At 29.5% G+C, this 12764-nt stretch overlaps 1 protein-coding gene and 1 long non-coding RNA gene across 2 annotated transcripts; one reads left to right on the plus strand and one right to left on the minus strand.

Moving 5' to 3' along the window:
- On the minus strand, positions 1–11230 carry LOC136979625 (acid-sensing ion channel 4-A-like). The gene is made up of 12 exons (XM_067275649.1): positions 10908–11230; positions 10657–10783; positions 5874–5968; positions 5670–5794; positions 5178–5353; positions 4999–5094; positions 3848–3947; positions 3076–3142; positions 1491–1542; positions 1358–1407; positions 1190–1271; positions 1–166 (listed from the first exon to the last, which is right to left on the minus strand). The coding sequence occupies exons 1-12, from the start codon at positions 11210–11212 to the stop codon at positions 20–22; spliced, it is 1422 nt and encodes a 473-aa protein (XP_067131750.1). The 5' UTR covers positions 11213–11230; the 3' UTR covers positions 1–19.
- LOC136979624 (uncharacterized) lies at positions 9746–10428 on the plus strand. Its single transcript, XR_010881410.1, has 2 exons — positions 9746–9790; positions 9931–10428. It is a non-coding gene; the product is annotated as an uncharacterized lncRNA (long non-coding RNA).
- Positions 11231–12764: the final 1534 nt, after the last annotated feature.

Genomic DNA, 12764 nt, shown 5'->3' on the forward strand with positions numbered 1-12764 from the left:
TAATTTAGTTATAGTACCTTTAATAATTTTCTATACTAGGAATATCTCTCGTAATTATATGATAAATATAAACAGTGATCATTTCTAAGAAATCGCAGATGGCAATCAATGATATTCCAAGCCACATTCCAATGTAACCGCCAATGTAACTGAATAATTCTATTGACTGAAAAATATAACAGTTATTAATATTTATATTTTATCATTTTATTGACATGCAGTAAGTAACTATAAAATAAATTTTAATAGAAATATATCTTTATTTCTTTACATTTTATATTAAAAATTATTAAATTTAATTTAGACTCATTAAAAGTTATAAAGATGCTTAAACATTATTATAAAAATTTTTAAAACTTTTTATGTGAAGCGTAAATGATCTAACTGTGAAAGAATTCATAAAATCTGATATAAAGCCACAATTTATGAAAACTGTAAAATAAAATATATAATAACCCGAAATTCAGACCCAACAGTGGCTCAGTAGATAAGTGGCCACTGGTCAGACGTAGCTACTAAAACCACGTGGCCAGTCTATCTGTCAGACACGAATCGGCTTGCAATTACAAGCAAGATCCTCTCTGACAATTGAACCGCCCGTGTAATTTTTCGGATTTTTTTCACGTGTCCAACACATAAATAGGTGCCAGTTTCTCGTGAAAAGTTCACCCGGGAGGCATCTCCCTTTGACATACTACCTTTGCCTTATCCCAACAATAATTTAACAAATACAGCTTTTACAGAATGTACAGTACTTCAAAAAATTCCATGCCTAACATACTACGCGAATTGTAGTTGCAACTTCTGGCACTAAGGACTCTTATGTAAACGAAATGGGCTTATCAAGTTCCTTTTGTAGATCACTTCTGCTTCTGTGTATTCTTTTTATCACCTTAGTAATGTACTATAAGCGATGGTTTGTTATTAGGCCTAAGCTCTCGGGCTATACGGCCCGGTCGAAAGTGCGATAATGTCATGATCTTACTGCGAACATCACCAGCTGCTGTTAATAATTATAATTAAATTTAGTATAAAATGTTTGGAGATAAAACTTCCAATATCGTTCGGAGTATTTATTTGAAAACCGCGTAGGATCGAAATTTTTAAATCTGTGAGTGATTTTTGAATTATCCTGTATATGTACACTATTTATATAAATTTTATTACATAAATTTCGCCATTTTATTACCTGAAATTTTGGTTTGTATTTATATATTAATAATTCTGGCCTATTAAAGAAGAAACTCATAACAGCTACTTGCTCTTGTTTTCTGTTAAACGAAAAACGAAAGTTAATACATAAAATTTGCTTATGTATATATTTCAATATATATAATGATGATGTATTATATTATACCTATAGTTTTCATTCGTATCTTCATCGGTAGTTTCCAAAGGAACGTAAAACTGAAACAATCACAAACAATTGGCGTTTGTGAAATAATCTGAACAAATTATGCAAAAAAAAAAATATTCATTCTTAGACTTACATCGTAAAATTCAATCGGGGCATCGTCTACTTCATATTCGAAAACAGTGGCTCTGAAAATTTGTCATATTTTAATCATTACTGCGGATACATTACACATAAATTTCAAAAATATTTCTGATAAACATGTATTTTAGTTTTGTCTGAAATATAAAATTATACTGGGAGACCTGTCCAAAGCAGAACCTGTATAAAATGGACACCTGCCAAGCTGGAAAAATATGCAGTACCGAGTTATTGTATATTCGCCCGATATCAGTAGAGCAAAAATACAGTAGAGTTTTTGCTTATTCCGGCACTCATCAGCTCATTCATTCCTTGCACAGATGAATGTCGGATAAGTGCAAGTTTCGGATTACTGAGAGATAAAAGATGTCAGTTTAATTCTTTAGTAAATTTAAGGTTCCATGCTTACTGTCTGTGGTACACGTGTATTTAAAAGACAAATAAGAGATAAGTAATTGTATAAAGTAAGAGAAATTAGAATGTAAACGGCACAATTAAAATGTTGCATCTTCTACTCAGCGTAGTCACTTCGAAAAATATCACGAATTTTTACTTATTTTAATGGAGATGTTTGTCGATGGTATGCTTTTACATCGGTACTAAATGTGTATGGTTCTCGCATTTTGTACTGCAGGAAAATGGCGGCTACGTCGGTACCAGCAGTGTGAGAAATCTTCGTTTTCTGTCTCTGTGGTATCCTCTTCCTCATCACTTTCATCCTGTACACTTTCAGTGATTTCTTCATCTGTTAAAGCTTGGTTTATTCCATAATATTTCTCATTAACCAGTTAGTAATCCCCTTTCCATCAACTTCTCCCACTAGAAAGCCTGCGAACATATCAACAAACACAACATCCGAAAATGATTCTGAATTGTCTGACTCGGTATCAATCGAAGGACATCCTGTTTCCAATACTTAACTCTGCAATGACCCGTGCTTGTACTGTTTGAAAAACAACATCACGCATGTTGATGGCTTTCCCTACCTTCAGCATGGCTTCAGTAGAATCGTTTTCTCATTCATTCAATAAGAAGGTAAGAATTGTATGTCGATAGCTACGCTTAATTAATTCCAAAATTTCCTGATCCATATGTTGGATTAGAGTTGTGGGATAAAGACAGCTTGTATATCGTCTGATACAAATCAGAGGGATGGCCGGGAGCGTTATCAAGTAGAAGGAATGCTTTTGACGGAAGTTTGTTTGGTTCTTCCTTTAAAGTTGGTACGAATTTAGCATGGAACCACAGAGAGAAACTTTCCGAGTCCATCGACACTTTCTTTTGAGCACGATAGTCATTCGATTGCCGATTTCAAGAAACCGGAAATTAAAAATAGCTAATTTTCTGAAATTGGCAGCAATAATGCCAAATTCGAGAAATTGGCACACAAACTTTCCCAGATTATGAACGGTTTTCCCGTATTTGGCGTAACGTATATGTGAAATATTATTTTATATTTTAAAGCGAAATAACTAAATCCATGTTAAATGTAAGCAAACAATATTTAGAAAATTATTTTTAAAAATTTAAGTTATTGTTACAATTTATATTTATTTTCTAACAGTAAAGTTTATACTCACTGGCATGCAACTTGGCATTTATCAACACAATGATCGGTATCTACATTATCTAAGCAATTAATTTTCTCTAAAAATAGATAAAAATTAAATATTTATTTTTAAAATATAATTATAAGTAAAGTATTTATTAAAAATATAAATAAAATTATATATATTGGCATTCAAAATTAAAGTCCGGAAATCAAGTTCGAAACATAAATAGAATATTTTTAATATATCTCATCTGATTCTTGATGGAAGATAATACCGAGCATCATTATTATCTCCGAATGAAGCAAATCGAGAATTACACCGAATTGGATTTCGGCTCCTTTGTACAATACAAGGAAACTGGTCCAACGATTCGTGTTCCAAAAATACAAATCAACTTGTCTATGAGATTGAAAAAAAATGTATGCAATAAAGATTTGTCTTAACCCCGCAATGAATGGTCTGGGTCTCACAGACTCGCGCTACATTTGCAGTATATTTTCGTTGTATATTTATATAGGTAGGCAATTCATATTACACATATTCCTATTCAGGGTGGTACTAGAAATTTATGTAAAATTTAAATTGAGTAATTTGGGTCTGACAGACTCGGGTATTCATTGTGCTTTGTAAACATATGTATTTTTTTATTATTTGAGTTATTTCTTTACGTAATTTATCTAGTGAGAAATTACATTATCATCATGCGTGCTTTTGATCTGTGCATGAAGCATTTTAAACGTCAAAATAAATATAAATAATCAATTTTTTCAAATTTAGCAACTTAAAAATTTTAAATTACCTCCTGTACAAAATGTCCCATCCGTTTCGAAAGGATAGTCTCCCGAGATGCATCCACAATTTTCCAACCATTTCTCCTTTTGACAATTGAGTATGCAGCGCTATAAGTAAATATAAGAAACTATAAATTTATGATGTTATTATAAAGGTTACATATAATTAATATTAAATATAAATTGCTCATAGAGTATATAGATTAAGAAATTTAAAACAGTCCTGCTTATGACAACCGAAGTCGCATTAAAATCGAAGGAATTTCTGTAATAATTACAAAAATTAATGATTAATAACGATTAAATATAATTTTTCGGACAAGTTATTTTGACAATAAAAAATAATGAAAAATTTCTAAACGTTTATTTAGTATTAATATAACAAGTTATCTAAGTATTATAGAAACGAATTTCCAACAGTAAAATTCGGTAAGAAAATAAAATTTTGAATACAATTTAGCCGAATAACAACGCTCACTCATACACAGCGCAGTATGTCACCTCACGGTAAATAGCTTTTTCAATTCTAACACTCGGCCTGATGGAAGCACTCGGGAATACAAATGTCCATACAATTAGAAATGACAATGAAATGACATTTTCATTATCATTCGCTCCTCTATTGGGTTACGTTTTGTACGTCATCACAAGGGTGGGTCTAGGTTTTTCGGGGCCTAAGGCTTATTTAAGTCAATGAGGCCCCATTTTTACCAAACCTAACCTAACCTGTTAATTACTTTTTACTATACGATAACTGCTCATTGTTAAAATTAAATTTCATTTTCTTAAATTCAGTTACCAAAATCATGTATGGCATTTTCCCTGTAAAAAACAAGAGATGTAATTAGTTTTAATTGTAAAGTATTGGTAACATATTTTTAATTTTCAAAACCTAAAAAGCTTCTAGTGTTTTGACTTCTGTTTAAATGATATATCCTGGTGCAAAAATGTTTGTAACAAACTGTAAAAGGATATATTTAGAGATTTTTTTGTACGTAGAACAAACAAGATATATATTTTAACTTGTCAGCTTGGATTTTGTAGCAAAAATATAAAATTGATCAACCAGTTGCCGATTAATATTTTATATACGTCGGTCTATATTAAATAATATTAATGTTTACAAAATTTTTATGTAATTTTAAAAATTAATATTTACCTGACGTGTATATAACTCATCAAAAGATTTTTCTTTAGATCGCTCGTAATAAGAGCAATTTGTGCTATAAGGATTTGTAAGTAGGTCTTCTTCTATCTGGATTTTATTTAAGTTTAATTAAAATTTAAATACACATTAATTGAGTCTTTAAAAAACACAAATACGAAAACCTGGCATACCACTTTCAATTGTATAATGTAACGATTTCCTGGCTTAACAAGAAAACCATCAACGAAAGGATTTACTATCTGATCCTTCGAGTGAATTGATATTTTAGCACCAACTGGAACTGTTGGTCGAAATAATTCTTTGGAATTAAACGTTATCACAACGTCACCGACTGTTTTGGTATTTGCTGTTAAAGAAACGATGAATTTCAGTTTTAATTTTGGTTTTGTTGATTATATAATTTCGGCATTCCACTTTTATTACGAAATAATTAATAATATATGAATATACTGTAGTATTAACTGATATCTTTATTACTTTAAATTAATCAGAATTAATTATCAGAAGTGCTATATACCGCAACTGCACACAGCATAAAACAATTGAAACGTTAAGTTTCGACTATAATTTCACAAATTAGTTGAATAAAAATTATAAAATAAATCTTATAATATCAACAGAACGTTAGAATAAACGAGAAAATATATTTAATAAATACTTACAGTACATTTTCAATGCAGGAAAATAGTCTTCAGTTATGTTCGGATCGATAAGATTTAAGTCGATCGAGTAACAACTTCTTACTTTCCATAATTCATTCGCATAAAAAACACGTCTCGTAAAATTTCTAAATGTGGCCCAACAATTAAAAATAAGTTTAAAGATCATTTATTTACTAATTAACACATTTAAAATATAATATTTACTTATAAATATATAAAATATCTTCTGCCATAGTTCCATAATCTTCAATAATTGTACGATTGTAATCCATTTCATAATACACAAACGGCAGTGGGAACTATAAAAAGTTATTTTAAAATTTTAATCAGAAAACTTGCAAATTTATTTACGTGAATTAAAAAGTCTCAAAGATTAATTTACTTTCAAACAATAATGGCCACACAAATAATTTTGGGTCAGATTTAAGTCTTCATCCTCTTTAAGATTCCAACCACATACAAATGGTTCACAGCACGAAGATACAAACAGTTCTTCGTTAAAAAGCAACGATATGATTTTAAAAAACACGAATACACTATACATTTGACACTGTTTGTACCTTCATGCTGTGAACCATTTGTATGTGGTTGGAATCTTAAAGAGGATGAAGACTTAAAAGTAAATATGATTATATTATGTACTAACCCAGAATTATTTGTACGGTAAATATTAATTAATTGCAAATTTATTACAGATACCAAATGCATGTATTCCTTACTCTTGGTTTTTTAATCTTCTGAAAAAATTACCCTACAGAAATGTATATTTATATATTTTATTGGAGTGTTTCTACTCTTACTTATACCTATATATATATATTATATATATATAATTTTTTTATTTATTTAAAACTTTACAAATCAAGAAATTTGAACTTATCGTACCATAATAATTACTTATATATATATATTGGTTTGTGGCGTCTGACGTCGCCTTCCGACCTCCAGGAACTCTGATCTCTCTCTGTCCATACACCATCCCTCTTTAATTCCGTTTTCACTACATGCTAACTTTACTCCGTCGTACTAGGTTTGCCTGGGTCTTCCACTCTTTTTTCTTTTTGTTTTTGTGGAATGTATTCCATTGACATTTTCGGGAGTCTCTCATCACTCATTCTTTTCGCTTGTCCAAACCACACAAGTTGTTTCCTCTTTATTTCTTCCAAAATTGTCTCCTTCAATCCCATTAGGTCTTTGATTCTCTCATTAGTTATTCTTTCTCTTTTTGATATTCTGCACGATCTTCTCAATGCATCCATTTCAACCGTTTTTACTTTTCTCTTCTCTACCCCGGTCATTCTCCACGCCTCCGTTCCGTATAACAGAATGCTTTTGACAATTACATTATATATTCTTTTTTTCTTGATCTAGTTATTTCTTCACTCCGCCATATTCCATTTAATCTTTTAACTGCTCTCTTATCTTGTGCTAATCTTGTATTTATTTCTAATGTATCTCTTCCATCTTGATGAACTTGTACTCCAAGATAATTGTGATGCTCACATCCCTCAGTCATTTCTCCTTCTTCCAGTTCCGTGTCTGTTTTAGCCTCTCCTACGCATAAATATTTAGTTTTACTCGTGTTTAAATATAAACCTCCTTTAAAACATTCCTCTTTTATTTGTTTTCGTTAAGTCTATAAACAACAAATGAGTTTCCTGTCCTGTTGCTAACCTTTTTTCCATAATTTGCTTTATACATGATCTTCCCGTTCTGAATCCACTCTGTTCTTCTTCTTTTATTTGATATTCTTTTTCGATTAGATTTCTTGTTATTCGTCCATATAATCTACTAAATGTTGCTGTTAATGTAATTTCTCGATAGTTCTCACATTTTTGTCTGTCTCCTTTTTTATACATGGATGTCAAAAAGCCAATTTTCTATTCTTTTCAGATGTCTTCTCCATTAAGACACCTTTCGAATAATTTTTATCAGTTCTGCCGGCATTCCTCCGGAACCACTCGCTCTATTAATATTCAGTAATTACTTAATAAGTTAAAACATCGTAAGATTGTAAAAATGAGATGAAATAATGATACAAATAGAACATATTTATTTATTTATTCTATTTAAAGCTTTCATACTTATAATTAATTGTTTATTCTAGAAAAGATTATTTATAATAAAACAGTCGCGAATTCCCCAAACATGGACACATCATTAAAAATTTAATGAAAAATGTTTGATCAATAAAATCATCCGGCATAATAATTATTAAATGAAAAGGGAGGAACACGAATTTCGATAAACGGATATTAGTGTTACTCTAAAATAATTAGGTGAATGTTATAATTTATTTATTTTCGAACAAAAATATAATTTAGATAAAACAAATAGAAAATTAATTTTTCTATTTAAACTTTACAGCATTTGGACACGCTGCGACGGTCGCTCGTTAAAAACCAAATATTAAATTTTTATTAGAAACTAGTGTATATATATATAAATTCGATTATTAAAACCAATGGGATCGGTGTCCAGCAACATTTAGATTGCCAGCATCTATATGTTCCAGTATTCGAATGGGCGATGTAATGAAAATAGAAAAATTAATAATAAGATCAGCAATTAAAAAGAAAGATAAAGAAATTTATAATTTACGTAAGAGATATAAGTCCTTAAAAAATATAATAGAGATAATAATATACAAAATAATCTTTATGATCAATATATTTTAAATAAACAAGTTAAACTAACCAAAAAATTTGATTATCCTACTGCAGTTGAAAAACAAGAATGGATCAAGAAATCAATAATTAATCTCACAGATGTTGAAATACCAAATGATTATTTAAGAATCCTTTCTTTAGGTATGTGTATGAATCTTCCAATGCAGTCTAAGAATTTGCCAATAATTGCGGAAATAGAACATGCAATAAGGAAACTCCCGGGAAGTAAAGAAGAACAAACAAAATTAAGAACAGCCATAAGTAAGGATTTAAACAAATTTAAAGGTAAAAATAAAAATAATAGTTATATTATAGATAAAAAAGCTGTTAAAATAGCTAAAAAAATGAAAAGATTAATCAAATTTTTTAACAAAAAACATATTTCTTTAGTCATGGCAGATAAATCAAAGCAATTGGTGATTATTAAAAAGGAGGAATTGTTATCCAAAAAATTAGAAATAATTTCATCGGATGACTATGAATTATTACCAAGAAACCCTATTGAGGAAATTAAAAGCAACCTTACTAAATTAATTAAAAAATATAAGAATGAAATTCCAGCTAACCAAGTCAAAAATATTTTGGACTTTAATAATGTAAGAGAACCTAAGTTAAATGTAAGAATCAAAACGCATAAGCCTGGTAATACTTGTAGACCCCTTGTGGATTTTAGAAGAACTGTTTTGTATAACTTAGAAGGTTTTTTAAAAAACTTCTTTCAGAATATGGAAAAATCAACCTATAGTATACAAAGTACAGAAGAATTAATTAACGGATTGTTAAAAGGTAACTATAAAAAATCTTTTCGTATTATGAGTTTGGATATAAAGTCTATGTATCCATCTATCACTTTAGAAATGATAATAGAAAGTCTCAAAACATGTAACGTTTCTGAATATATAATAGAGCTTGTTAAATTTGTATTTAATAATAACTACTTTAAAATCTCTACAGAATATTATAGGCAGAAAAAAGGTATTGCCATGGGATCGGTTATAGGACCAAAATTGGCTGATAATTATATGAATAAAATAGATGAAAGAATTTCAAGTCTAACAGGTATTAAATATTATGCACGATATGTAGATGATATAATAATAGTTTATGATTCTCAAATAGTTTCATCCAAACATATTGAGGAATATGCAAATAGATTACATAAAAACTTAAAGTTTACAAGTGAAGATGAACAACAAAATAGAATGAATTTTTTAGATGTCACTATAAAAAGAGAAGAGAGAAGTGTATCATTTAGTAAGTATGAAAAACTATGTAATAATGGTAAAACTATTAACTTTAAATCTTACTGTCCTTTAGAAAATAAAAAGAATGTCTTTAATATGGAATTGAGAAAGATACTAAATAGAACAACTCAGCAAGAAAACATAGATATCGAAGTAAAACAATTGTTCAAAAAATTTCAGTTAAATGACTATCCGAAACATATTCTCTGTAAGTGGTACAATTATATTTAAAACGTAGATTTAATGTTAAAAATAACATAGAAGATATTTCTTATGCAAAGTTTCCTTATGTTGCTAAAGTTTTTGAAAAATATAAACCAATTTTTAAAAGATTTTCTGTATGCATAGTTGCGAACCAAAAGAATAAGATGTCTAACATTATCAGTATAATGAACAGTGAAAATTCGCCCGGAGACCAATTTAAAATCGCCGGCGTCGTATATAGGATGTCATGTACATGTGGAAGCCCAAATTATTACATTGGAGAAACCGGAAGAAGATTGGAGTTGAGAGTAAAGGAACATGAGGCAGCCATTAGACTGAGAAGAACGGAATCAGCATGGTTTTTACATTGCAATAAATTTAATTGTAATATAAATATAAAAAATACTAAAATTTTGTATAGAATAGAAAATAACTTAGAAAGAAAAATTGTAGAACATTTCTGTATCGCCGAACATGTAAATTTACTTAATTTGAATGCTGGAGTGGTTGTTGATGCATGCTGGGAACGGTTGTTGAGTATAAAACGTAATCAACGAATAACATCCTGATGTATCCACTGAGGAGGCCTAGATGGCGAAATGCATATGGATAAATTAATAAAGTAATGATTGTTCCTTGCCACTTGTTTGTCTTGTTTTGGCTCATAGAATCCTCGAAGTCGGAAATGGAAAGAGTATAATTTTTACTTGTTTTTTAACTAAAAATTTTTTATTTTTAGTGTGTTAGTGTATATATGTTTTTTTCCAATAATAATACATATAATTCTCACGACGTTTTTGATATTTGACGGAAAAAGTAACCTTAAAGCAGTCATTTATAAGTGTAAATCCAATTTACTGCAAAACTTACCATCAAGTCGTCGTCAGTGAAATTTTCTTTCTCACAAAACTGACTGTTTTTAGTACAAAACAGACTGACATTTTTTGGTTTCTCGCAGAGACTAGGGAAATCTTTACAGAAGGCAGAACGTCGTATTCTATAATTGGAAGAATTATAAGATAAATAAGTTTATTTCTGTCCTTATCAATAATTCTACGTATACGTTTACTTATTAAAATAACAGGGAATTGTCATTATTATTATTAAAACGCATCGCTCACCCATTCACGTCGCACGTAGTGATTACGGGCTTTGGAAGCAGTTCGTCCTCCGTGAATTTTACTAATACCTCTAAAGTTGTTGGATAAGTGAAATACAACATTAGAAATTCAGTTAGCTGGTAGACGAATCCAAATAAGCAGGCAAAGAAGACTAATATCTTGAACACTTTCCTTTTCAAATTATGTTCTGTGGCGATTTGAGGGAGGCCTGTCATAACGGTATTTTTTAATAAATTTTCTAAATATGCGTGTCTCTGTTGAGCGTTCGGTCTTTTAATATGCTTCGTTTTATTATCCTCATCCATTTTCTTCTTATAAAAAGTAACAAAAGAAGAAGTTGTTTAAAATATTATCTTTGGTTTCAATGTGAAAGTAATAAAATTCTATTTCAAATTACTTAAATATTACACTTACCTGTCTTTAACGTAGAGTTTATGAAAGATGCTACTTTATGTAAACAAAGCTCAACGTTTTGTAGAAATATTTCTGTGATAAATAGCGTTAATGTAGTTGGTGAAGAGCAGTCTGATGACGTAAAGTACGCATGACACAAAGTGACTGAAAAGAGTTGTTAAAAATGTGTGATTATCGTTGCATACGGATCGTTATTTTATTAGCAACAATTGTCATATTAATGATAATTGATAAATATATTTTAATTAGATTTTTACTCGTTTATAAAGTTTACAATAGCGCGAGGTTTGCATTTGAATCTTACATGGGGTAAACTTTAAAAAATCTCTTGTTCGTGATTTTTATGATTTAATTTCTAGTCCTCTTTTACAGCTTTACAAGTACTGTTAAGGGTTTTAATAACTCGTGCTTGTTTTAAGTTTTATTTATAATAAATTTATGAAAAGTTTTCATTGGTAAATTATATAAAATTATTTTTAGCATCTTTACTTTTTACCTTTTTAATAAACAAGGTATCCATGGGTATTCATAGAAAAATTTTCCACGAAGGAAGAGCTTGGAGACAACTCGTTACATCAATAAATGTTTATTTAATTATTTAGTTGTTTGGGTTTTCTTCACAAGTAGATTATAAAATAACACTACAATATCGCATCAAAGAGTCTCAGATTCGAGGATAGAAGGTTATATATCTGAATGACTTATACAATTAAAATGTGTGAAATTTTTACTTGATTCCAGAAAGGCGCGAGTGCCCCATTTGACCCCTCTGAGGACGCCAATGGGCTTACCACTCAGCTTAGCAAATTACAATACCTTATAGCTTACACTAAAACTAAAAACTATATTTGAATTTTACATTATTATACATTATAGCGACAAGAAACGAACATAAGTTAATCATCCAAAGCATAAGTTAATGTTTAGGAAGTAATTTCTAAATATTTAAGATATTTGTTTTAGTTTTATATATTTATATTTTACCTGATAAGATCAAGTTTGTACCAGTCTTTTACTCATTTCCATTTTTATTTCTCTTTTCTTCCGAGTCCGATATCCGTAGGAGGAAAATTAGAATGTAGACACGTAGTAAACCTATAACACGACCTATAAAATTAGGTTTATTTATTTATCGTTTTATTATATTATATATGCTTGATATTAACTCGTTCGTGTCACTATTACAACGAAAGAATACATTTTATTTTAATAATATAGTTAACACTTGCTCATACCAAGTATTTTGAAGAAAAAAATGAACAAAAATACTATTTTCATTCCACTGTTATTTATTTAAAAAATACATTTATTGTAAATTAACATAAAAGTACACTAACTTGTACCCTTAGATAATTCTTTCGTGTTAAAGTAAAAATAACTTTGCAAAATCAGCAGGGTACGATAAGATGGGACTGAGGGGTATTGGATGTAGTGTGAGGTGGA

The sequence above is a fragment of the Centruroides vittatus genome, unplaced genomic scaffold (assembly GCF_030686945.1).
Source record: "Centruroides vittatus isolate TY-2023 unplaced genomic scaffold, ASM3068694v2 contig_630, whole genome shotgun sequence".
Taxonomy (NCBI): Eukaryota; Metazoa; Arthropoda; class Arachnida; order Scorpiones; family Buthidae; genus Centruroides; species Centruroides vittatus.

Coding starts and splice junctions, on each gene's coding strand:
- LOC136979625 (XM_067275649.1), bottom strand. CDS start 11,212: ATGGATGAGGATAATAAAACGAAGCATATTAAAAGACCGAACGCTCAA. Junction 5,354..5,669: donor TCCTGCATTGAAAATGTACT/GTAAGTATTTAT, acceptor TTTCTTTAACAG/CAAATACCAAAACAGTCGGT. Junction 5,095..5,177: donor ACATTATACAATTGAAAGTG/GTATGCCAGGTT, acceptor AATAAAATCCAG/ATAGAAGAAGACCTACTTAC.